The 26,458-nt window shown below is 39.8% G+C and overlaps 1 protein-coding gene across 4 annotated transcripts in view; it reads left to right on the forward strand.

Moving 5' to 3' along the window:
- CACNA1C (calcium voltage-gated channel subunit alpha1 C) overlaps positions 1-26,458 on the forward strand; it is a 478,980-nt gene that overhangs the window by 285,729 nt on the left and 166,793 nt on the right. For all 4 annotated transcript variants that reach the window (XM_035550684.1, XM_035550685.1, XM_035550683.1 and 1 more), the window contains exons 5-6: positions 4,078-4,217; positions 23,803-23,964. In XM_035550684.1, the coding sequence (XP_035406577.1) occupies positions 4,078-4,217; positions 23,803-23,964 (302 nt within the window). The remainder of the gene's footprint in view (positions 1-4,077; positions 4,218-23,802; positions 23,965-26,458) is intronic.

Consider the following 26,458-nt stretch of genomic DNA (forward strand, 5'->3'; position numbering starts at 1 on the left):
AGCACAGTGACAAAAAAAAAAATCACTGTACTTTACTATTTATTTATACCTATGAGGATTCATTCAGCTGTGTTTTTCTGCTGAGTTTTGGCCTTAGAAATACCAAGATCTCTGTTTCGTTTTTATTTTTGGGAGGCCCTTGACAAGTTCTATTTGATGCTATAAAAATCAGCATGCCTTCCCCACAGAGGAAATGAAGAGCTGTAGAGCAGGTTACAGCCCTGCCATGTTGCTGTTGGAATCATCTAGCAAAGAGAAAGCCTTTTAGATGTTTCAGATGTCAAAAAAGAAACAGAAAAGTAAGAGCAAGAAAAACAGTGAGGCTGGCTTCATATGTCACAAGTAAATCTGAAACAAACAAACAAAACTGGACTGTGCCCATACATGCGTTGAGTGTGACAGAAATTTATTTTCTGCTTTATAGCTTATGCCTGTCAAATGAATTTAGTTCAGGTGTAGTCATGTCATGGATGAAATTCAGAAATCAAAATGTTGTTAATTGTGCTTCATCAAGGGAAAGTATTTTATCCAAGTGAAAATGGGACATGAATTTAGGCTGGCAGGATGTAGGTAGCTGGAAAGAAATAAGATTGATTTCTGTGTTCTTTAAAAAAAAAAAAAGTGAGATTTTTCAGTGGCCACAAGAGATTAACCCCCTTGCATTTTTATACCATCCAAACTTTGATTTCTGTGTGAGCACAGAATTCTCTCACACCTTGCTTGAAGCATGCATTTCAGCTAACTCACCTACTTGAGAAAAGAAAGAACAGCATTTTTCTCCACCATGCCTTTTCCCAGAGGTTTTCATCAAAGAGCAGACTTTGCCATATAAATACATAGTAGAAGGACTCTGGCCTCATATTTTATATCAGTACCTTAACATCCATCCATCTCTTTTAGGACTGTAGAACAATTAGCTGACAAACTAGGAAGATTTTATAGAGCTTTTAGAAAGTACCAATTGTATGTGGTTGTGGGTTTTTCTCCTGAAAGAAGATGATGGAAGAGACAGTCAGAAGCCTTACCTTTCTTCTGTATCTCATCACCTGTAGTGTTTAGGAAGAGGACTTATTTTTTCCTCTGGGTCATAACGAAGTTACTGCCAAAAAAGTATGTGGTAGATGTAACCTATGAATCATAGATCTGCCCATGCCCTAACTCAGGAGGCAATATGGACAACAAAGTATGATAGGCAGAACGTACTGTAAATTTGAAGAGATATATTGAATAGAGATCCAGTAGGTCAGATTGGACACAGTGTAGACCTCAATATAAAAGGGAAAGACATGAAATACTACATAAGAGAAGCAAGAAGTTGTATTGCAATAGTACAAAAGCGGGATTAGTATAGAGGGAGATATTAACCATGGGTTAAATGCATTAAAGCAGGATTAGCAGGAGTAATGCAATTCAAGTTTAAATGTGGGTTTTTAAATGAGGAGATGCGGGAATTGATGCAAATTATTCCTGAAGGAGTAGGCAGATGACTGTGGATACCTCAAGATAGCACATTTAGCAGATTGGTACTGGAGCACACAAACAGGGTTAACTGGCCTGCAGCAGATCTGCATTAGTCTCAGAAAGCAGGTTCCAGCTCCTCTGGAGTGAGTGGCCTTTCTGGCTGTGTTTCTGTTTCCCTGGAGTTAATTTAGGATACGCATAGCTTTTCCTAGGATGCAGAATTCCAGAGCAGCCAGTGATTTACTCGTTGCACTAGTGGCAGGAGAAATGCCCTTGGTGCAGGGGCAAGAGCTGCTGTTTGGTAAAACCAGGGGTCCAGTGATACTGGGGAGCAGGAGACCAGACCTTCAGTTATGCGCAAGTGCTGACTCAGTTCTTTGAGATTTTTTTTTGTTTTCAGCATTGCAAGAGAGCTGAAAAACAGTGTAGGAAACCTTTTGCAGTGAATTCTTTTTCCTCCAGCAGATCCCAGGAGACTGGGACTGTTGTACGGGAATGTCACTCATCATCTACTATGGGAATTGTGTTGACTAGGAAGATAGAAATGTTTGAATACAAAATAGAGCACATTGCTAGAGCTTAATCGCTAGATTTCTGGAAATATATTAGGCCAAATTTGACCTACAGTGTTTCTATTATGAAGACCAACAGAAAATTGTGACTCTGTATAATTTGTATACATAGCTCAAGGAATACATATGTTCCAATAATTCATGTTCCTTGCATCAGCCCTTGTTTATCTCTCTGTGATGTCTGTAGTCAACTCAGTATTTTTCATAGGCTCTGTTTTTGTCTTCTCTGCATCCTGCTTCTCTGTCTGCAACACCTACAAACTCAGCATCCAACCTCCCCACATACAGTTTTTCCCACACTTGTTACCTAGTTGTTAAATCTTTCTGCAGTGCTTGAGGTTGAGGCTTTGAATAGATTCAGATAGGAGTTCCTCAGTCACAGCTGACAAGTTTTATAAGACTCTCTATAAAAAATTAAAAAAAAAATACCAACTGCTTAAGAAACTAATTTCACATTTGCACTCTACTAATCCATGTTTTTGTGTGGATTTAGTGCTGGGGAAATGTGCTGGCTTAGATGCTTCAGTAAATGAATCCTTTTTCTATCCAGGACAAGCTCCCTATATTTGTGGCCCTATCAGTAGGTTTCAAGCACAGACTGCAGGGGTTGGAGCCCCTTGCAAAGCAACCAGGCAGCTCAGTCTCTGCTTTATATGCAGTTTGGGGGCTCTTGTGGAGTCTGCCAGTTGAGATGTTGATGATGAGATCCTGAGAGAGGCACTGCAGACTGTAGCATCTGAGAGAAATCAGCCAGTGCTGAATCCAGGGCACTCCAACCAGGCTGTTCCTTGCATCCCAGACAGCTTCTTTGAAGTTACATCTGGTACTTCCATGGCATGCTACCGGTCACAGGGGCTCTGCCACTCACAGGCAAGGTTTTCTACAGAGCCCCAAACATCCATTTAGGCTGGAACAGCTTTTAACCTCTACTGAATTTGGCTGGGTTCAAGCTGATGACTTCAAGGCTGAAAGCAATGTCATTAGCAAATTCATGAGGAATCCGTTCTCCCCCAAAGGTACTAATGTTTTACCAGAAAAATGGAAGCTGCTTCCAGAAAGCTAACTTATTAAATCAAGTTCTTATTAACACATAGGGTGAGCCTTCAGCTCTTTCACAGAAGAACATTATCTTTCCTGCCTTGCTCTGCCTTTTCAAATATGTTCTGACTGAGACATCTTCTCCTTAAAGCAGCTACTCCTACTAGCAAGATAAAACATTAAGACTGGTATAATAAGATATTCTAATAATAAGACTCCTACAGTTTTGTGCTTTCCATAGCCACCGCATCAAGGGATTTACAAATGGATACACAAGCACATAATGTGAGCACACTCCCTTATCTAAACATTTGCACCTTGAAGAATCCCAGAGTTTTAAATCCAGTTCTACCTGCAGTGACCTTGGTGAATCTAAATTTCTTGTAAAGTGGGTGACAGATAATTAACGATTGGGTTAACGATGAATGATGATTTTTTCCCCAAGGTGGATGGCTGGTTAATAAAGATAGCAAAGTATTGGCAGCAGAAGGGGCAAACCCTACAATTTGTGGTTTCTTGCCTTTCCACTCAACTCCCAGGGAGCATGTCCTGACTGTCTGGTAAGGGCAGCCTGGAGGCTGCCTTCAGAACCTGACCCACATGCTCTGTAGTTGGTGAGCCTTCAAACTCGTCATGAAGCATGGCCAGAATGGCCATCTCAAAGCATCCAGGGCAGGGAGCACACGACTAGGTGCCACCAGGCAGGCTGGCCGCTGGGGCAGTCTGTAGCTGGCTGCAAGGAGCCACTGGGCTGAAGGAGGAGCATGCTGTGTTTATGTCTGTTCCAGAAACAAGTGTTTTGCAAATGGTATAGACATCACCATTAGGCTATTGCATATGGGAAGAGTCTGTCTCTCCTCCACCATATGCGAATGTCGAGTGAGATGTGTGACACTCTTCACAGGTCTGTGAGATAGTTTGTGTGCTATGATGATGATGATCTCTGTTCCTGTTTAGCCCAAGCCTTGCTGTCTGCCTACAGCTTGTTTCCTCTTTCTTTTTACAGGCTTTTTAGTGCAATTTTAGAACAAGCAACCAAAGCAGATGGGGGGAATTCAATAGGAGGAAAAGGTGCCGGATTTGATGTTAAAGCACTGCGGGCTTTCCGAGTATTGCGTCCGTTACGGCTGGTGTCTGGAGTTCCTAGTAAGTAACATCATTGATTTTCTTATATGCATGTCTGTGGCACGGCACAGAGCAGGAGTAATTCGTGTAACAATTTTGAAGATGGCACGTGATGCAGATTGTTTTTGGCGTGTGGAGGAGGCCTTTTTTCAAATGAACGTAGCTTCATGGTAAACATGGTATTAATCAAAGGATGACCAACCCAGAGCCGAAGGGGAATGGAAGTTTTGTGCGTGTCAGATGCGATTGTGCAACCTTAGTAAACAGTGGAAGTGGGAGATCCAAGGTTTTCAAGATTTCAAGCAGAAGATCCTTTAAACAATTGTGAAGTCACGGTGCATTTTTGGTATTATAAATATTTGACCTTGATGGAAATGCTGTATGATCATTTGTGTTGATTTGGGAAGGAGAGGAGATGTTTCATTAAAATTGCATTTTCTTTGCACGTGATGTTCTCATCAAGAGTGCTGGGAACAATTTAGAATCAACAGGACATCAGGCAATGACACAGTCATGTTCCCTGTTAGTCTTATTTTCTTAAATTATTTGTAATGCCTCAAAGAAAGCCCTTGAGCAGCTTTTGATAGTCTAATATCCATTTTCTTATTTACAGTAAAGGTATGAGTAACTGGAAGTCTGGTAATTCTATTGTGGAAGTGGAATATGGCCATCACAGTGTGGGACACTTATATTGTTTTGGCTTGAGAGTTTTAGATGGGGCCTATTGGCCTTCCAGAGAGACAGTTAGTTGAAAGCTGCCATTGCTTTCCATGTTCATAGCAATGAGAGATGCAGTTAGCAGGAAAGGAGTTAATCTCCAGAATAATTGTGGAGAGAGCTGTGTTTATTTTCACCTGGGGAGCCCACTAGTTTGATATCTTAAAGTACTTCTAACCACAGTCATTCAAAAACCTTAAGTCAGGCTACCATACCCTCTGTGATGTTAGCTTAAAAATTATGATGTATTTGATTTAAAAAGAATTGTGAAGCTCTTTGTCTTGTTTTCTGACCCAATGGACTATATCAGAGACATGTTTTCAGGCACAAAAAGTAGCAACTTTTTAAATGGACGGTGAGAATCTCTGTAGAGGAGCTGAACATTAACAAAAGTAATTAACAGCACTATTAATTGGTCTCACAAAAGAGCCATGCTTGGTAACCTGATGGAAGGCCTTAGCTTGTGCCCACCTGGGGTTGCTTTGGGCATGTAGCAAGCATTTAAAAAAAACAAACAAACAAACAAAAAAACTTTTCCTCTGATACGTAGCCACCATGATCCACACTATTCATGCCACCTGTGTTAGGGATTACTGCAGTGTTGTTTGATGCAGACAGTCATGTACCGTGCAATACCTGCAGGCAGTGCAGAACGCAGCTCTCCTTGTGGCAGGGTTTGTCTCATGAAGTGTAGTCTGCACCGGCACTGACTTAATTCCTGGCTGTAAATCAAGGTTTTGTTGTTCTTTCTAGTCCTTCTCCAATCTAGGCCTTTTGGTATTTACAAGTTGTGTGCCCACCTAATGGTAAGGGGAAGATGCTCGGATTTAAAAGTCTGTGAACTGGGGCACTCTTGGTGAGATGCTGCTGATGGTGGGATGCGCTCCGAGAGTTGTTCTGGCATGGGCTGAGCTTAACTGCCCTTAAACTTCTTGTTCTCCTGGGGACAACATTCTTTCTTCAAGACAAAGGCTTTTGTTACTTCTCTTGAAGTCTTGGGGAGGGAGCCAAATCTCACATAATTCATATCCGTATTGCTTATATGACCTCAGTCCTAGCATAAACTATCTAATGGTCCATTTGTGGCTTTTCTCATCAAGAGAAGTATTTAGTTTGCACCAAAACAGAGCCAGGGAGCCTGGTGCATGCTAACAAATACTTGCTCTAGAGAACAAGATGCCAGTCCAGCGTGAAACAGGGAAACCATCAACAGTTCCTGACAGACATCTTCTATTATAGTCTTTATGTTTCTGATCAGGGACATGTTTATTGAACCAGGCTTCTATGGGGCTGATGTGGCTTTTAGAAAGCCTGCTGAGGTCTCTAGCTAACACAGCCTCACTGTGAGTTTTTGAATTGTAAAAATGCCTGTTGATCAGCCTAGATAGATGCTATCAAATCCATATGTATTAGAGCATAACTTTTCTTATGAGGTCTTTAGATAAGACTGGCTGAGCCAACCATAAATAGTACATTGCAGGGTTACATTATTACATAACAAGTTAACACAGAGGTTTTGGAAGCTAGATCTCTAGGTCCCATTCAAGTGCTGTCCCTGAGATATTGTCAGCATCAGTGAAAGGGTTATAAGCATTGTACTTGCTGTGTTTTGCCATCCATTAAAAATTGTCTTTTCCTTCATTTGCCTCACAAAATGTAGCAGACTTTTTCACTGTGAGGAGACTACCTGCACAGATTTGTTCTAAAATTACATGAATGTAGCATGCACTGCAGTTTCTTATCACTTAGACTCTGTATGTGTGTGGCAACAGCATGATTAATAGGAGGGGATCCTCTGGGTCATTGGCAGCCTTATTCTGCATGGAAAGCCCAACATCTGCTGTTTGGATTGAGGTTCAAGTCGACTTACAACTGTTTGGGGGGGAGGGGGAAATTCTGAAGCACAATGGTTCTTTTAAAATAAAATTATGAAGCACATGGTGAATTTTTGCATGCAAATCTTAAGCTCATCTGTATTGGGGTTAGGAAATGGGTTGTCTGAGGTAGAGTGGAGAGATTGGGTTGTGGCATGGCAGCAGAGAGGATGGAGTAATTTTTTTCTAAGTCAAGAAGATTTTCTGTGGTTTTTTTGTTTGTTGTTGTTGTTTGTTTGTTTGTTTTTCCTCTGGCTCAGTCCATAAGAAATAATCTAGTTTAGGAGGGACACCTTTTGTATTCAGATTGAAGCATTCAGTGACCTGTTTGAGAATAAAGAGAGTTTCCACATAAGTGTTGCCAGAAGTGGGAGAAACAACATATGAATTGGCCTCTGAAGTAAATTACTAATTTCCATGCTTTGCAGATGGAGAAACTGAAACAAAAGTTCAAAGTTTAACACTTTAAGTGTCTTCTAACTCTATATGCCTCATAGTGGCTACCAGTGCTAGACACCTGGGTTGACATAGGTATCTGAGAGCTTCAGATAGGTGGGTAAAGGACATTAGCATCAGAGCTAAGAATCCCTTTTCTCTAAGTCCCTTTTATGGACTGGGACTCAGCTGCTTCCTGCTGGAAAAACTCTTAGCTGCGTAGCAGAAAATTCAGGGACTGTCACACGCAGGAAGTGGTTCATTTGCAAGCAGACAAGTCACTTCACCCACAGGCAGACAGGTAACAGTGCCACTAACAGTCCTTAAGCTCAAATTATTCCAGGTGCCAAATTAATTTAGTGCCTCCTAAAATCAAAAGGGTTTGAGGTCATGAATTCAACAAAGCCTGAAGACTGTGTCAGGATGACTGTTGTGGGGACATAAATATTCCATAATCTTCAAGAGAACAGATGACATTTTTATTCTTCTTGGTTATATGGACATTCACAAGACCACTTGTCATAAGGAAAGAGGTGGACAGTTGTTTAAAACATGAGATAGACATTTTGTACCCAGGTCACAAAAACATTTGTAGCATCATGGGAGAAGCCTGCAGGGGCACTGAATTTAGTGCCTTTGGGCTCACATTACAACTTTTGAAATTGCTGTTAAGTATCTATACATTTCCAAGAAGTGCAGCAGGGATTGATTTTTTGTTGTTGTTGTTTTGATTTTTTAAATAAGGATTTTGAGTTCCTTCCTTGAAAACATATTTCGGAGTGAGAAGTACAGGTTTTGTTGTGACTGTGTGAGGTGTAAGGCAGGGCAGTAGGTTAGGTACTTCCCACAGTTCTCATCCCAGTGCTGGCAGTTGCTTTGTGAACAAAATAAAAATAAAAAGGGATCATTGAGCAACCTTTTTTTTTTTTTAACCCTTTTTAAAGTCATAATGCTTCTAGAAATATAATCCACATCCAGTCTGTTTAGCCTGGAATTAACATTTAAATGAATGGTGCATATTTTCAAAAGCGCATGGATGATTTAGATTTCAAAGTGGTAAGTTATGTCCAAAAATTAGACATAAGCACTTTAGATCTTCGATACACAGGCCAGACTGCGCTGTTCAACTATTCTGTTACAGTCATACTAACATACATTTCTGTAGTATGTACTTTATTTCAGCATACCTCCTGTTGTACCAACACAGCCTTCTTGTTTAAAAACGAAACAAAACAAACAAAAAAACAAAAACACACTTCACATGTGCATTGGAGCATCTATCTTAATGTGGCAGTAAGATCAATATATTGGTTTGAGAAAGGAAAGAGAAGGAAAACAGTTCCCTTGATGGACATAAGTAGACAAGTGCAAAATCAGCATGTATACCAAAACTTAATCACTTAAGTGTCTTAGAAACTGCTACCCGTTATCTCCTTTGGCACAGGTAAAATATTGCAAGGCTTTTGAGGGACAGAATCAAGTCAGCCCTTTGTGGCAGGAGTTTTCTGTCGATTACTCTTCTATATCCATTTTACATTATTAAGTATTTTAAAACTTATTTTAAACATTTTGTTCTAGAGGAGGGCAAAAAGAAACATCCAATTTGGCAGTGAAGAAGCATGATCCAATTAAAAAAGAAAATCACTCCTGACTATTGGAAAGGGCAATCAGTTACTCCCACACATGCTAACTCATGCCCATTTAACTTATTAAATTCCATTTCTATCCCCTTTATTCATGCTGCTCAATTATATCACCTCATACATTCTGTTCATCCTCTTTATCTTGTACTTCGTCTTCATGTAACTGCATTGTTGCCACTAGTTATTGCCTATCTGATATCTGCCAAACTTAATTTATATGCTCTTCTACATAAGTTGAATTTGATCAGTAAGTGTTGTGCTCCATACTTGTATTTTCAATGAGATCCTCTGCTGACCCCACCCCAATTTATGTGGCAGAAAAACATGATATCTTTTCCAGGGCTAGAGAGGAAACTTGTTTGTTCCACTAGAACAAAAACTTCCAACTGTTCAACCATTTATTGCATTTAATTTTCTTGTAGAAAGCTAAGCCTGTGAGTTACTCAAAGGCAGCATAGGTAGGTCTTTATCACCACTACTGACATGACCTGCAGTACTTACAGCGTAGCTGCAGTGATTGCAAACTGGGAAACAGAGAATATGAGTAGAAGAACCTAAGGCAGATCTTCCTCACCCTTCTCATGACAGTGCAACATCTTTCTGTCTAGGAGACAACAGCGTGTAACGGGCTTGAGTATATTTTTTAGTTAAAATGAAATAAGACCAGAATTTTCATTCATGAGTGCCTAGAGATGGCTACTATTTACATGCATTTAAATAACTAACTTTGGATTGGCAAAGTCATCCAGCTGTGCTTGTTGTTAATTTGCCATATTGCAGCAGGTAGGTGAAGCAAGGAAACCCTAGAGTGACAGCACTGAATTTTTTTCCGTCAAGGTTTTTGTCTGTGTGGGACGCTGCACTAAGTACATTGTGGATACTAAATTGCAGTCAGTTTTGGGGGAAGAATTAAGAGAAAAAAAGCTTGCGTATGCTTATAAGGTATTTAGGCTATAGTCCACATTTTCCAATTAATATTATTCTTAACTCCAAAACTGGAAATATTTCTTTTTTCTGCTTTTTTAAGGCATATGATCTAATAATTTCAAATCATAATTGAAATCCATTTGTGTGGTCTCTTAATTCAGAGATCCCACTGTCTGATAGAAAAATATGAGAGGACTTGTGGCAAAATGTAACTTACAGGGCTTAAGACAATAAGGACAGGTCAAACCACCATGGTAGTCCTCCTCATGTAAGTCTAAGCAAATCCTCTGTCTCATGTTTGATCTTCACCCAGGAAGCTGAATTTGCTCTGGAACAGTTTATAAAAAAGGGGTTTTGTTGCTTGTTGTAAATGGAAAGACCTCTTAGTGCCATGAGCTAGAAACTGGTTCTTGAAGGCTTAGTCTTCAGCTACACCTGGTTTGGAGGTAGTATACCTAACGAGAGGGAGAACAGGCATCATATTTCCTCTCTGCTGCAATCTTTGTAAAAATTAATCTGTTTACAGACCAAATTGGGCTCAAGAGCAATAGAAGCAGCCTCAAAGCCATGCCAGCTGATGCATGGAGAAGGCAATGCAAGTAAATAAGGATCAAGCATCATGCAGAGAGCACAGTTCCTGCTGCAGGCACGCTGCTACTGAACCCCCATGTTCTGCCTGTCCTGTATAAAACAGGGGGAATGGAATGGTGATTTTTAATAACCATCAAATTCCTCCTTTCCAAGAGGAAATTCGTTCCTCCTATTTGTAGCACTGTGTCAATTTGGACATGCCAACCCTCTTTTCAGGAAGGTGAGGATGGGGCATACAGCAACTCTACACGTTCTTAGTTCTTTCTGTATCTCAGCATTCAGCTTGTGACATTTGTCTTATTCCATGCCCTGCACATGCCTTTCTCACCTGTGATTGCTCTTCTGCTTGAGCCTTTGATTCCCTACCCCACCACTGAGACATCACAGCTGAATCTATTGCAATGGCTATTTTGCAGTCATTGAAATAAACACACCCAGTGCAGTTATTCGGCTTGCATTTGTTTTTTTATTTGTTTGTTTTTTTGAATGCATAATCCAAATTTTCAACTGTACTTTCTCATTGTTTTCCAGACAGCTCAAGAAAATTAACACCACTTTATATAGTTGAAGAAATAATGTAATTGAGGTAATAAACACAGAATTCAAGAAATCCAAAATGACATCTCTTTTGAGATGGCAGACATTTTTGCAATATGGCAAAGAAATGTGAGCCATTGCCGATTTCTGTATGTTGAATTGTACATAGTAAGTCTCAAGTTTTATGCAAATACTAACTAGCAGTTAGGAAGATAACTTTTTTTTCAAAATATATATTCTTCTGGCAAACTGAAGTTGACAGTCATCTGTTCTGCATTTATACAGTGTCACTGGTGGAGCTAGGGGCTTAAGTTCATCCTCCTGGTGCATATGAGTTTATGGTATAAATACCACATGAATGGAGAATTCTGTGTTGCCTTCAGTAGAGGGGATACAAGATATGAGAAGTGGCCTGATCAAAGCTTCCAACACGTGAAAGGTTTGTGCATAGATACAAAGGAGTAGAGGAAGCTGGAGGAGACCGTATCCTTAACAGTTTATTTCCACCAAAGCCAAGGTCATGATAAAGGAAACTGCTGCAAATACCTTCAGGCAAAATTTGGTTTCCAAATCTTAATTCTGTCTTAAACTTTGTTGTTGTTGCATTTAATTATGTCAGCTATTGCCAAGTCCAGTTCCTTTCTTTTCTCTTGGGCTCTAAAAGCTTTAGGAAACGTGCTGTCGTGCAGATTTCTTACATGCTCCTCCACTCTTGAACAAGGCTTCTCAACCATCTGTACCATCTCTCCAGCACATACAGCACCATGTGAGGACGAGTTGCACCACCTTTCCCATGTTATTGCCTAGCTGTTTTTAATCTCAAGTGGCCAATTTGTTGTGCTTTCATTATAAATGGGAAGGGTGTGGAGAAAAAAGGAGAGAACAGTCTGAACCAAATGTCCTCATTAAGCTTATTTCTTCACATTTAACTTAAAACTCTAGGCAGGCTTGCAAGTCCTTTATTTACTTAGGTCACCATTACTCAAGGGAGTAATCTAATTCCAGCACAGCATCTTTTATAGGTAAAGATCATTCCTGTGAGTAGGGCTTACATAATCAGGACCTAAAGCATGTTTCTTTGAGTGTTACAACCCGCAGACTGATGTAATTTTGTTATTTTTGACAGAAGAGGTTAACTCAGTGTAGGAAAAAAAGGGGGTTGTCTTAGAAAAGGTTACTCACAGAAGTACAGACGTCTTGTGATACAGATTTCTCTCATATTTAAGGAATGCCAATGAAAACAAGGAAATATTTATTATTTGATCTTTGCTATGCAGATCTTTTAAAAATAGCACTAACTATGAGTGTACCCAATAACTGTTAGCCTTTATCCTACCCATTACCATGTGTACTGGCATGATTATTCAGCAGTCTTCAAAACAAAAAATCCCAATACCATCAATGTGGGACCACTACATCAGAGTGTAGGTAGTCCCTTCCAACCAAAGAAAATAAACCCCACACTGACACCAAAGATAAGGAGATAGTCAAAGAATCCTAGCTTGGCTTAGCAGGAAGTTTGTCAGAAGTGCTCTGGATGGATCAGACTCTTTCCAGCACCGCTTTTTCCTTCTTCAGGTAGTGCCCAAAGGTCTCATTCAGAATAATGGGAGTAGGGCATGTCTGTGTAAGAGTCCATGCCATCAGTATGCTTGTTCTGAAGCATCTGAAAATCTAGGAATGTCATCTATCACCTCCCAAGAACAATTTGTATTGTTTTTAAGATATGCTGTTGTCTGGATCATAAAGAAGCAGAAGTATATGTACAGGTTGTAGCTAACGGTATCAGCAGGAGTGCGTTGGGTTCCCAGTTGCTCACTTGTATTTGCTGGCTGTTGCTGCCTCCTTGATGGGTGAGGGAAGATATTGCTGTTCCAGATCAAAATAGTAAGGATATTATCTAGCCTGTTTTCTTTTTACATTCTCTCCCCCTTGACATTTCCACCACATCTGATGTCGTCCCAAGCTTACATCAAGTGTTGTTTTATATTTTGATTCTAATTGGCTAAATTTTACATTGCTTATTCATTTAAGAACTTGTAAGGAATGGTTTGAAATCCTTTGTTCATTTTCTCTAAAATCAGTGTACATCTGCTAACTTGTAAATGAAGTTTTGGGACTTTTTAATAGACCCAAAGCCTTCCCATCCTCTCGGGAAAAAATGACTAACCCACCCAGAGTAGCATTTGTCTCGGAATTAAGGCACAAGAATGTGTAGAAGGGTTGTTAGCTCAGGACACGAGGAGGTACATGGATGTTCCAGTGACTCTGGCATCATTTGGATTAATTCTGTTTATCCCAGCATTGTTAGATGCCTGTGGTCATTGTTGTGGTTTTCACAAAGCATTATCAACAAAGTACAGAGCAGCAGACCAAATAATTGCCTCAACCAGTGAATGCATTTTAAGTCTCCGTTTAGCCAAGGTATTTGTTTGTTGGTTTTTTTCAGTGTTGATCTAGATTTATATCGATATTACCTCTTGTATAAGTGCTATCAGAGGAAAAATGTGAAAGTACACCGAACTGAGAGGAGACAAATTTGAGGAAATATTTTAAGTATTTGAATGGCTGCCAGAGACCTTCCCTCTTCTCCAAAATCAGCTACTGTCTTCTGAGTTATATCTGCTTGATATTAGTGTGCTTGTTGAGTACACAGGAGTATTAGCTGTTATGAACAACTAATGAACTTTTCCATGTTTAACATGTTCACTGATAGAACAGGTAATTTCTTGTTCTGAAGGAAGCAATAGGGAAGTAACTGTTGGCCAAAGATGAACAACAGCCCACCTAGCCTGCCTAGTTTCTTAACATTCTATCAAAGTTTGGTTTCTACTGGGTAGAAGGAAAGGAGATCAGATGTCTGTCTTAATCTCCCTTTTTCCCAGAAGCAAATCCAATTCCTGTTTAACACATGTAACAATAACCTATCCCATATGTGTTTTACCCTTTGTTGCAATTATTTTTTCTGAGTTGTCTGAGTAGCTATGCCTCTTATTTTTTCAGTTTTAGATTATGTTCTCCTGGTTTGTCCTGCCACATCAATCACAATTCAGAAAACATCTGCTAGCCCTCTGCAAAGAATCTCTTTTTTCAACTGTAGTAATGCTGAAGCTGTTCAACATTTTTCCAACAGAAGCATTTTTGACAGGAAGTAGCTCATGGAATAAAAGAAATAGAAGAAATTATCAAAGTTATATTCACGTCACTTTTTCATAAAGAAAACAAAATTTAGTAAGCCTTAGGAATGGAAATCTCTTTAGAAATTCGACTTCATAATCAAATTACAAAACCTCCTCTGTACATTTTCTTCAACCTTCTTCTCTTTCAGTCAGATATTTGCAGAGGGTGCCCCTTCTTGAAGGCAGTAGTACACTTGGAGCTGGGACATAGCAAGCTATATATCTTAAAATTATCATCTGTTGTTCTGTTTTCTATTGCTGTTAACACATTAAATTGGAGCGTGGTTGATATTTCTATCTTGTTTTGCTTTGGGTGTTGGGTTTCATGATTTTTCTCTAATAATTGCCATTCCTTGCTGTTCAGCATATTTCTGCAGCTGATATTTTCTCATAGGTTGTTACTGTACACTGGTCTTTAATGTGTATTGGAAGTTGCCAAAAGGTAAATTTCCTTTTAATCAACTTTGATATCTCGGGCAGAATTCAAACCAACGTGTCCATGTATCCACACAAACAAGATTTATGAAGGCCTGTTTTTTACCTAGCAGTTCAGCTGTTTAGTACAAACAGCACCCAATGAAACAGCTTATGGTTGAGTCTCACCATTGTCTTCACAGTGAAGGTGAAAATAAATCTTTAGATTTTAGCCCATCTTTTGCTTTAACAGTCTAGTGTTGAGATCTTAATTGCACTTAAAATCTTTACTTCAGAGGAGGCCAAATGCCATCCAGATTTATGTTTGCAGATGTCTGTACCTATAAAGAATTTAATTTAGCCTTTTAGTTTTCACTACTCTTGCAGCAGGAGAGCCTTATGAATCCCTCTTGACAGCTTATTATATGTAAAAGGAAATTCAAAATAAATAAATGTTTAGTACCAATGCATTCCAAGAATACATACACAGCTTGCACAGGAATATTTTGAATTGTGCAAGCCACAAAGAAAGTTACAAAGGAAGTAAATATCAATAAAGAACCACTCTTTTTTCTGACAAATATGTCTTTGCAAAAACTACAACCGTTAATTTTTGTGTCCAAACATACTGGAGCTACCTAGAGAGCTGAAGGAAGTTTTGCTTATTATATCAGAAGACATTTTTTCCCCAAGGGCATTTTTATTATCTGATGCCTTCAAACAGAATTTTAAGTCTAATCAGATTTATAAAAATCAAAAGCAGCAGTCTTTCTAGTGTAGAAAAGGAAAAAAAAAAAGCTAGATTTCTAGGTATTCTGAGATGGGGCTAATTAACAACTCAACAAATAAGTCCCTAAATCCAAACTCTCCTCTGAAAATTAAGAGGCAAATTTGTTTAGATTTGTCTGGCCATATATTTCCAAGGATGTTATCATCATACCATGCACTTTCATTGACAGCATTTTCAGTGATTAAAAAAGTGGAAACAAGTCCTTTAAGTGCATGAAGACAGTAACACAGCAGTAATCCCACTTTGTGTGGTTTGAATAATTTTTTCATTACCTGATCAAGTAACTTTCTGTTTTTTATGTTCTTCAAATACTCCTGAATACCCCATATCATGGTGTTTTTGAAAATGTCATGCTATGTCTATCTAGAGCTTAGTCCCAGTGATGCTCATTAAACATTATCTCAAGTTAAGAGATGGAGTGAGTTTTCTTCTCCTGAGCTATACATCCTGATTTTGGCATAGATGATGCTGCACTTCTACATAGACAGCCATCTAAAGACAAAGCTTTAGGGTTTATTCAGCATTTTGATGGACTTTTTCTTTCACGAGAAGGTAAAACTTAGTGTAGCTCATGGTATGCCAGTTATGATAGGCTTGGAACATTTAGCTCTCACAGGGCCCCAGGAAGATCTATTTTTGTCATCAATATATTTTTCTCCAAGAAAAAAAAAAAAAAAAGTAATGTTATCATCCCTGGATACACTTGCACTTGCAGGATTGCTGTTAACATTTGTTACCTCCCTAGCTTTTACCTTTTATAAACCGGTTCACAAATGGTAAGTGAGGAGAAGCTCAGACAGCTAAAAGAATCCTTATTATTTAGAAGACAGAAAGGATTATTTAGTGGTGGACAAAAGGGATAATGTCCACTTACCTGGGGAGCCATTAGGATAAGCAGGTAAAAATAACACCCTTCATGGCCATGAGAATTTGGCAACTTTGGAAAGGTAATTGTAACATAAATTCATTAGTTCTCCACTTAAATGTTGATGTATTTACAGTTCAGACCAAAGTGCCTTGAGCCCATTTCTGTTACCACAATGCTTTAGCAGTTACAGGTGGCCGTAGTTCCTTGGTTCAAAAATTACATCCTTTAGGGCACAGTAATGTGTGTAGCTGCTATCCAGAGCTGTGCTCAAACAGCAATCGTCATGCTGAAGCAAAGTTTTTTCATCGTTATCTCAGATCAGAGATGTCTTAACTATTGGTGGTGTGGTTATTTGTTTTTTTGTTTTCTTTTGGTTTTGGTTTTGTTTTGTTTTGTTGTTGTTGTTTGTTTATGTACACTAGAACAGACTTAGGCAGCACAGCTTTTTGATGCATTCATATACAAGTTTTCCCACTGAATCCAGTAGCACAGAAATGGACCAGAATTTGCTCCTCTGCTGGAGTTTGAAAGGCTGATCTTCATCACAGCTGTGCTTGAGTGGGAAGAAATTTAAAAAGTGTAACTGTGATGGATCATTTCACTCAGAACTAGTACAATCTTCTGTCCAGACTGTCTTTGATTTTGCATAGATGTGCAGAGAGCAGGATGAATAAAAGTTCTCCCTATTTGTGATCCCTTGTGGGGATTTAAGTATAGATAAAACCTTTACAATGAGCACACAAACAGTTTTCTTGGAGAGTCCATTATCATCCAGTCAGCAGAAAGTCAAAGATAATTCTTGGTAAAAGGTGATAGCTGATTCTTGCTGGCCTGGGGACTGCCTTTCACCTGCCTTGCTTTCAGCCTGTTTTGGGGAGTTCAAGGTAGCCTCAAAATTAACTCACAGCACTTCATTTGTGTTTTTGACCAACATGCGCTTTCTTTTGTGATGTGCAATTTTCAGTAAGCAGTTAGTTGCTGCTTTTCTCCCCATACTTCTTCTGTGTACACTGGTAACTGCATGGGAGGGACACTACAACATTTTTATTTTTGTTGTTGTTGTTGGGGTTTTTTTTGTTCGTTTGTTTTATCTTGAACATCTGTAGATCTTACATGTTCACACCCTCAGCTAAACTGAGCTAGGATCAAATGTCTAGAGAATTAAGTTTAGCTTGTAGAAGCCGACTACTATTATTGGGGCTGGAAAGATGAGCGAGGTCTTTTTTTCAGTAAGCAACTTTATAAGAAAGTGAATACTTAGATGCTTTGAACAACAAGCTATTAAAAGTGTTAAAGCCCGTGCCAGGAGGGAACGGGGATGCTTCCATGAGTGGAAGTTGAGGCTTCTTCCAGCAGAGAGGCAAAGAGCCTAAGGCAGAGTATACATTTATCCAGTCATCTTCCTCAGGCCGCCAAAAGCTGGGGCTGAAGACAAGCTGTATTGTTTGTCTAGGTTAGGTCACTCTGACAAGCTGGGGATACTGGAGATGAATTGCTTCCCAAGAGAAAAGGGTCCAGAAGGAAGAGATGGGTTTTGTTGTGGCTTTTGTTTTTGTTCTGCTATTCCTTTCTTGCCTCAAAGGACGAGGCGAGGGTAGTATTGCAAGACTTCACAAATATGTAACAATTGTGTTCACAAACACATGCCCATTTGTATGAATTCCCTTTTGTGTGTGTGTGGATTTCAGTTTGTAAAGTCAATGAAAACAGTTTGAAAACAGAGCAAAGAGAACACTAGGAGCAGATGCCAAAACTTTCTTTTTCTATTAATTCCAGCACATGGTTGTGAATTATATGTTAGTATATGTTTAAATAGCATATATGTTTAAATAGCATAACCTACTCCAAAACAGTCACTGTTCCAGCTTGAAAAGTGTCTTTCCTAGGTTTTCTTTGCTACCAGCACTTTAGCTAGTGTCGTGTCTTTCCTTCCTATTCCAAGCCCTTCTTTATTATTCTTGAAATAGAAACAATGTCTGCAGCCCCAAGAACACTACACTACACCCACAGAGTTTGCCTTATCCAGCAATTTGCCACTAATATTTTGAGACTCCAGCAAGACAGGAAAGGATACCTCCTTGAATTGTTACTGTACAGTTGTCCTTAACTGAACTGTGCCATCTGAGTTCCCTTTGTAACAGTGGTGAGGAAGTTCTCAATGTTTTCCCTCATGAATCATTTCAGATGCAATTATCTCAGATATCTTGCCATGACTGTGGACCATTTTGTGACAAAATGTCTGTCGTTTTCCAGGCTGCCTTAAAAATTGGTATAAAACCTTTCATATTTATGAATATTGAATGTTTTTCAATTTTCCTAGCCAATGCCTATGTTTATTAAATGGTAAACATCCACTTCAGGGAATACTGCTGGTTGTTAAAGCTTGTGCTGTGGAAATGGAGATAACCGTGGTGGCCGTCTCCTGGCACACTGTCAGGCAAAGCTGCGCCTAGCGGGTAGGCCCGGCTGGCGACGGGGAGCGGTGCATCAACCCTGCCTCTTGAGAGTGGTTCCCAGAAGTGGTCTGACTCAGGCACTGTGCTGAGTCACAAATCCTCCTCTGCTTCCTCCTTGCTCTCAGAAAGTAGTAGTTTTCTTCTGAACTATATTAGCAGAGAAATAATTACCTCCCACACCCTTGGCACTGGCTTAAGTACAGAAATCTGAGTGTGTGTCTCAGGAGGGAGGGGAGGGATGGATAGAGTTGAAAGTCCTCTCCTTTCCCTTTTATTCCTGCTTGTTCCCAGAACGTCGTGTGTATGAGACTCTGCTTGTACTCCTGGGTCAGGCAACATTATGGTGTTGACAAAATATAACCTCTCAAAACCAAAGAAGGAGCAGACTCAGAATATGCTTTCTCTGAAGATCTGGACTGCTAATATGACTAGAAGAAGAAACCACCCTCTCCAGCAAACCAAGTTTGATCCAAAATTAAAGGCACGTGAAAATGCAAGACAGAGCTGTGCTTGGAAAGGCCCAAATGTTTTTTCTGAGACCAACCTACCATTAGTTTCCTTGGATATGTTCCAGAGCGCAACAATGCCAAGTACATTTTAGCAGCTGGGTCCAGTGCACTTTTTTGTGCCATCTTGCTGAGCATTGGTCGAAATCCAAAAAAGCTTGTAAGTACACAACGGGGTATGTAGGCAATCCCATTGCTTTAGGTGCAAACAGCTGCATGCTTACAGATAAGTGCATTCTTCAATAACTGCCTGAACTGACAAGACACCAACCAGCCTCTCACATGATTGTCTTCCTGAGAGAAAAATACAGCACCATATAATAGCTCTAAACCCCCTGCAGCATCCCTACCAGTGTATTTCCCATAGCTCTGAGAAAGATCTATGTTGCTTGGTACAAGTTCATTTCCTTTGTTCTTCCCCATCCTCCCTACTCCCCAGCTGTGCTCTAAACCTTTGGGTTGACACAGTCCTTGAGAGGCTGAAAAGGGCTTGACCTGGCATAAAAAGCAATGCCATTCCTATGTAATAAATATTTAAAACATTTTATCAGAGTAAATAAATGCTAAATTCTGTGAGCCCAGGGAATGACATTAACATGTTTGGCTTACTGAAACATTTATGGAGTCAATGTCAGCCAACAGAATGCAGCCAAGAAGTTTTTTTTTTTAAAAGGTAAACTGAAGTGCTTTTAAAATAAATATTAAGAGCTGTTTAAGATCTTCAATTATTAACAGAAGAAAAGCATGGGCTGAAAAATGGCAAGCAATCCCTTTTGTGGTGCTTTCCCTAACCCCTGCTCAGTTATCTCTTTGTCCAGCCCAGAGTGAGCTTCCCAAGGCAGATCCTGTGCCTTCTCAGATGTCTGGAAAGTGTCTAGCACATGGAGAGAGCTTCCACGAATGAATAAGTACATTCAGAATGCCAAATATTTGAAAAACATTTCTTTCTATATTTACTTGCCAGGACATAAGTTCAGGGCTCTGTGTTTATGACTGACCAGCGATAGCGCTGCCAGCCTTTGTGAAGCAGTGTGAAAACACAGCCCTTCACTCTGCTGTGGGAAGGTGGCTATTGGCATCATCTACTTGAAATCCAGAGGCCAGGTTTTGGGTCTGAGCAGGTCAGCAGGCATTCTGATTTAATTACGATTATAAGCTGCACAGCTCATTCCTAAGACTGCCAGCCTTACCTCCACAAGGGATGAAGTGCAGAAGGTGTGTCATTGTTTGTTACAGAGAACATCAGGCCATGGGGACTGTGTTGCTGCGAGCACCAATGTTGGATGCAATCTATGTGTTGCAGTGTGCAAAGACTAAGAGCATGCATGGGTTGGGACAGAGAATTCATTTCTTAGTAAGTTCAGCTGTCTTTTCTTCCTCTGCACAGGGAAAGAGCATATAGATGTGTGCAGAAGTTCTCATCATTGTTTAGAAAAGGCTTTGTGACTCCATGTAAGAGGATGATTCACCTTGATTTACCCTGATCAGAAATGAGTTTGATCAGCCACATATTTGCAGCTTAGTTCAGACGCTGATCTGCACCTCTCAGTTTTCAGAACACAGTTTTGTTGTGTTTTGAAGTATGTGTTTTTTATTAAAAAAAAATAAAGTGTTTCTGTTCTGCTTGCCTATGGCTCTTTCCCCAGTGCTTTCATCCTCATTCATCTGCTCTCCCTGTTCTCCTCCCTTGCCACTACATAGAGTTTTCTGGTTGTCCGGGCCCAGTTCCTCATGCCATTCCCTGCAACAGCTATTCATGTTGCAAGTGGCTGCCTGAACTGAGAATTATGAAGCAACTTACTCGCAGCAACTACATTGCAGCAACTACATTGACTACAATGCAGCGAGCAAGGTCATGCGCATCTAACCGTTGCCCTTCTACAAGTAGAATTTAGTACATCTGAGAGGGCATTCTACGGTTTCTAAAGCTGCTACACAGCTAGTGGTTTTAAGTTTAAGAAACTCTCTGAATGCTTTAATGGTAATATATGTATGCTTGCTAATTACTGGAATTATCAGGATTTGAAGCCATAGTACCTGAATCGGGTGCTGCACAGCACACACATCAATTCATGCTAACAGTGTTCAGTAGCTCATCTCTTCTACAAGGTTGATTTATTATCCTCGAGAAGCTTTTCTTTAATTAGTCTAGCTGAAGCATCTGTAAATCTTCTGGTGGTACATGTTCCCTTGGCTGTATGAACACCTTGTCTTCTCATGCTTTTGGTGCAAGCCTTTGATTTCACAGGCACTGCTTTGTTAACAGAAAGGGCATTGGTTTGTACAGATATTATCTTCTCTGGACATCCGTAGTACGATGAAGCACTTTCATGGCATGAGCAATAATGAAGCTATATTTAAAACAAGAGAGGTTTTTGTTCATCACTGTATGTGTCCTCGCTACCCTCTCAAGAGCCCTGGGTATATCCTACGATGAATATTAAATCAATTAAGCAAAATAATTAAGTGTAAATTACATAAGACCTGGTATTAGCACTCTCGACCTTGCAATCTTGGCTATGTTTTAGATTAGCAAGGTTCCTAAAATCACTGAAAATGAAGGCTTTTCTGTGCTTTTGCATAGATTTATTTGAAGACACAAATATTTTAATCTTCAGAGTTTGGTTGTTGTTTTTTGTAGGTTCATAGACATCTGCAGTATTTTAACTTCCTTGTATTGTTTTTCATTGTCTGGGGGAAGGTGGGACGTTGCTTTAACTTTCTGGTGAACATCACATTCTCTACTAATGTAAAGTATTGGAGAAATGTTGATGTACACTGCAGTTCATTTTCTGTATATATTTAGAATTAATAGGCTGAATGAGGTGAGCAGCTAGGGGAAAAGGTTGACTGCTTCGTGTAATCACAGCAAGATTTTTTCCCAGTGACATTACCTATTCAAAGTTCCCTGAGGTAACTGAGCAAGCAGAGCATCCTACTCTTGTATAGGATGAGTTTTGATCCTGTCAGTATTATACTTCATGTAAGGATCTCTTTGTGAAATCCAGAATATTTCATGTAGAATATTGCCCCCTTTGGATGTTAGCATGACCTGTTAACAGGTAGATGCACTGACTGCAGACACCTGAAAAAATGTTCTGACTGGAGGAAGCTAGTAGCCCACTTTGGATTACTAGCAGGCAGTGAATGATCTTGCTTGCCTGGGAGCTGACACCACCCTTGATTGCTTCTGTTGAGTTCCATCATGGCTGGGGACCAAACACAAAGACTCAGCCTTAGCTGTGAGCTGACGAGCGGATTGCCTGTGAGTAAAAGTGCTTGTCAAGAGACATGTCGTTCTTATTAGAAAGTATTAAAATTATTTGTAAAAAAAAAAAAAAAAAGAGAGAGAGAGAGAGAAACAGAATCTAAGATCTTAGATGATAGATTTTAAAAGTTAATTGTTATCACATACTCTCTTGGCAGAAGTAAAACAGACGTTTCCAACTCATGAATCACATTTTTCAAAAATCACAACTAATATCAACTTCTCTGAGGAGATGACAGCATTTGCAGGAGACATTAATGGCTTCTGGCTCTCAGTCATTGCAAAATCATGATCTTCTAATTGTTCCGATCCGGCTATTTGTAGACTATGGAGTTCTAGAGGTCTCGATATTTCCAACATTAATAACTTGCCAATGACAGTGGTTGCCATCACTGCCACCAGCAATGATAACTTTAAGACACTGTAAATGCAAATCCCTACTAAAAGCTTCTGAGGCTGGCTTTGTTATTCTGGTTGTACAAATGAGAAGAAGGAGGCAGAGAGGCACATGACTCTGCAGCTTGTGTCAACTGCATCTGAGAGTGCAGCTGCTTAGCACTTTAGCAAAGCAGGCTACGAGTCACCTTGTTTGCAAGTCACGAGGCCATGCTGAAAATGTATGGCTTGATTGTGAACAGTACTTATGTGTTAATGATATCTGTATAATAACATTTTGTTCATACCCCTTGCTGGGGACCTGGACCACCTCTGTTACAGTGATACCTAAATCTTGGGGCAAAAGCAGCACTGCTGGTTCTGACTCTCCCTTCGTTCAGACTGAAGTAAGATGAGGTGGATTTGAAGTGTAGAGAGATCCCAAGATGGCCACAAACTCTCAGTCAGTATGGATTTGGTGGTCTTTCAGCAGCTCAGACTCTGCCTGAGACTGGCTTCACCTCTGGAAGAACCCAGAATCAGAGCAGGGACATGACTTCAGTTTCCCATCTCTTCCCATCCTCGCCGGTGGGGCTCAGTGGCAACCCACCATTTGCCCTCTTGTATGTCTCACTGTTCTTGTCCTGCCTCAGTTCTGGTTGTTCTTTTTTTTTCCCCATGCTTTAACCTCCCGAATACAATCTGGGAAACACCTTAGGTCAAGAACAGGCAAAACAGCTAAGGTATTCCTTTTCCAGAGTGGTGGAATTTCAGTGGCAGGGAAAGTAATACAAGTTTTACTTTAGTCTGCAATTCAGGCTTCAGGGATAAATTTGTGAAGTGTTGGGAATCTTCTGGAGGGAAGATGCTCTGTAAATGTACATCTTTGCATCATCAAGAAAATGAGTTCAGGTGAGGAGGAACAAGTTAAAAATGACATTATTGTGCAACTTATATTCTCTTTTAGGTACTTCCTCTAAATTTTGTTCACTTGCTAATAAGTGCTTCTTTCTGTTCTCTCTGCAGGTCTTCAGGTGGTTTTAAACTCCATTATCAAGGCCATGGTCCCTTTGTTGCATATTGCCCTGCTGGTGCTGTTTGTCATTATCATCTATGCCATCATTGGACTGGAGTTATTCATGGGAAAGATGCATAAGACCTGCTACCACGTGCAAGGGGGGCTGATAGGTAAGGAGAATTCTCTGTGATATGGAGCCCTGTTCCTTTGCTTTTTATCTTTCAAGTGAAGATTTTCACCAGTACAAAGCGAGTTTCAGGTGTTGATGTTCTGACAGGAGGGAAGGTTTATGCAGCCATTTGACAGTCTGTATGTCCTAGTGCAAATGACAGCCAAGTATGAAACAAACACTTATTAGGATCCTTAAGTGCAGGGAGTGGGAGAAAAAGTACTTTGGTGCTGCTGGTCTACCTGCTGCAGTGAAATGAAATCTCCAGGATGAATGGAAATGTCCTTTCTCACAAGACTAGCTCCTTCATTGCTTGAATACTTGGTTTGTTGCCTTTAATCTCATTTCTTCTCCCAAACTTCATCCCTCTCAGTGAAAGAAAAACCATTTAAACAGCTTTCTTGGCTCACATCTGTAGTGTAGAAACAGAAGACACTGAGACATTATGCAGACACTGTGTTTGCTGGGGACATCATTGTCATTTACTTATGCCAGTGTGTGGAGAGTGATGCACTGCAGCAGCAATGGCAGAAACTGGAGGTGCTCTGCTGAAAGGCAGACAAAGACAGATGAAGACCCCTCAGGTCCAGATTTTTTAAAAAGTGATGAAGCAGCAAGATCATAGATGCCCTTTGCTTAGGTGTATATGTGAAAAGGAAGGTTGGTAACATACAAAGATTTTCTGAGGGAGACTCCAGGCACAATGGAGCATTTGTGCTAGCACAGAAGATGGGTGGCTGTTGCTCCCTGCTGTGTACCTGTTCAGGGTTTCACAGTAGTGGTTTTTCTGCTCTGCTCCTTGGATGTGAATCACCTTTGATGTAGAGAGACTGTCTGTAACGGTGAGAGTTCAGCTTGCTCATCTTGAGCACTCAGATTTTGGCTGGTCTGTCAAGGCTACAAGAAAAGCAGTTCCTGCTGAACACAGTAGTGGATTCTTTAATGTGGCCCTTTGCCACTAAAAGCCATCCTCAGTCTCAAGCAACAATAAAGTTACGATGATTTCACCACTAGCAGACTGAGCTGGAAATGAAATGGCATCATGGAAATGATCAATGCTTATATTTTATTATTAATCCTGTACCTAAACACATCTCTGTTTTAAACCAGAATCATTATGAAGGAATATCTACTTGAGCAACAGTACCCATCTTTTTAAATCACAGTCTGTGACTGTCATTAGAGGTACTGCTAATAAGAAAACAAAAGTATATTAATAGAAAGTTTTTTCACCAATCTATCTGGAAAGAACTTTGAAATTATTCACAGAAATGATAATTCGAATTTCAAAATAATTAATTTGTATTGTCACTCACTCATCTAACCATCTGCTCTTTTTTTCATTTGATTTATTCAACTTGAGCAGCAATGATTCCCTGTGTGGTGGTGGGCACCAATGTTAGGACCCGGTTGTGCTCATAATCAAGAGAATATTGTACAACAGGAAATTGCTTCAGAAGTTCTATATTTTCTGCTTTTCTAATGTTGGCAAATTTCATTTTCTACAAATGTGAGAACTGTAATGAATTGTCAGTCTTGTTTTACATCTTTGAAGTGTATATATCTTTCTCCATACTGTCAATATTACACAACAGCATCTAATTATAATACAGCTATTGCTGACATGCCTTGGTGATCAGAAATTTTGGAAACTTACTTTTTAGCCATATAGAATAAGAAAAAAAATGTAATTATCTGCTCCCCCACACATAGATATCTGCTTCTGTTATAGATGTGGCATGAGACTCTGAAGTCTGTATATCTGGAAAAAAACAAAACAAAACAAAAAAACTTACGGGAGATTTCACGCTTATAAGAATATATTTTTTTTTTTGTAGCATTTTTCATATACCAAGGGATTTAGGCAGGCTTGTTGGACAGGTTCTGAGATCTTTGGTAACACCTATACAGAATAAAGGGTGGATAATCGAGCATTAGAGTCATAAAGTTTCTGAGTGCCGCTGGGCTATTGATAAAATGCCACATAGCTTCTGAACTCCAAAAGAGCAGAGCTCCAGAGACTCTAAGCTGTAATTTAGCAGTGCCCAGCACCATATCATCCTATCTCCAGAGCACTGAAGCCTGTCTGCTGCAGGGGTTCAGCCTTCTTCAACAAAGTGCCAGTCAGTGCTGCAGTTCCTTTCTGAGATTAACCCAGAGGTCAGGTGACTGCAATATGAAAACACTGGTCATAACATGCAGCCTAAAGAAATGTAATAGATTTGACCTAATGTTCCCTCTCATGTTGAAGGGCATTATTTCTTCCTCCTAGGAGGACATGTTAAAAAAATACACATTTCAGTTTTGACTGTAAAATTTGACAACATGGCCATTTTCTCTTTTCTTTACAAAAAGAAAAGCACAACAAAACATCCCTATGCCCATTAAAATTAACAGTTCCATGTGTATTTCAAGAGAAAGCTGTCAAATTCACTGCAAAATACATTTGTTAAAATCAGATATCCTTCACTTGATTATCAGTGTGTCAAATAGCA

Source organism: Cygnus atratus, chromosome 1 (genome assembly GCF_013377495.2).
Source record: "Cygnus atratus isolate AKBS03 ecotype Queensland, Australia chromosome 1, CAtr_DNAZoo_HiC_assembly, whole genome shotgun sequence".
Lineage (NCBI taxonomy): Eukaryota > Metazoa > Chordata > Aves > Anseriformes > Anatidae > Cygnus > Cygnus atratus.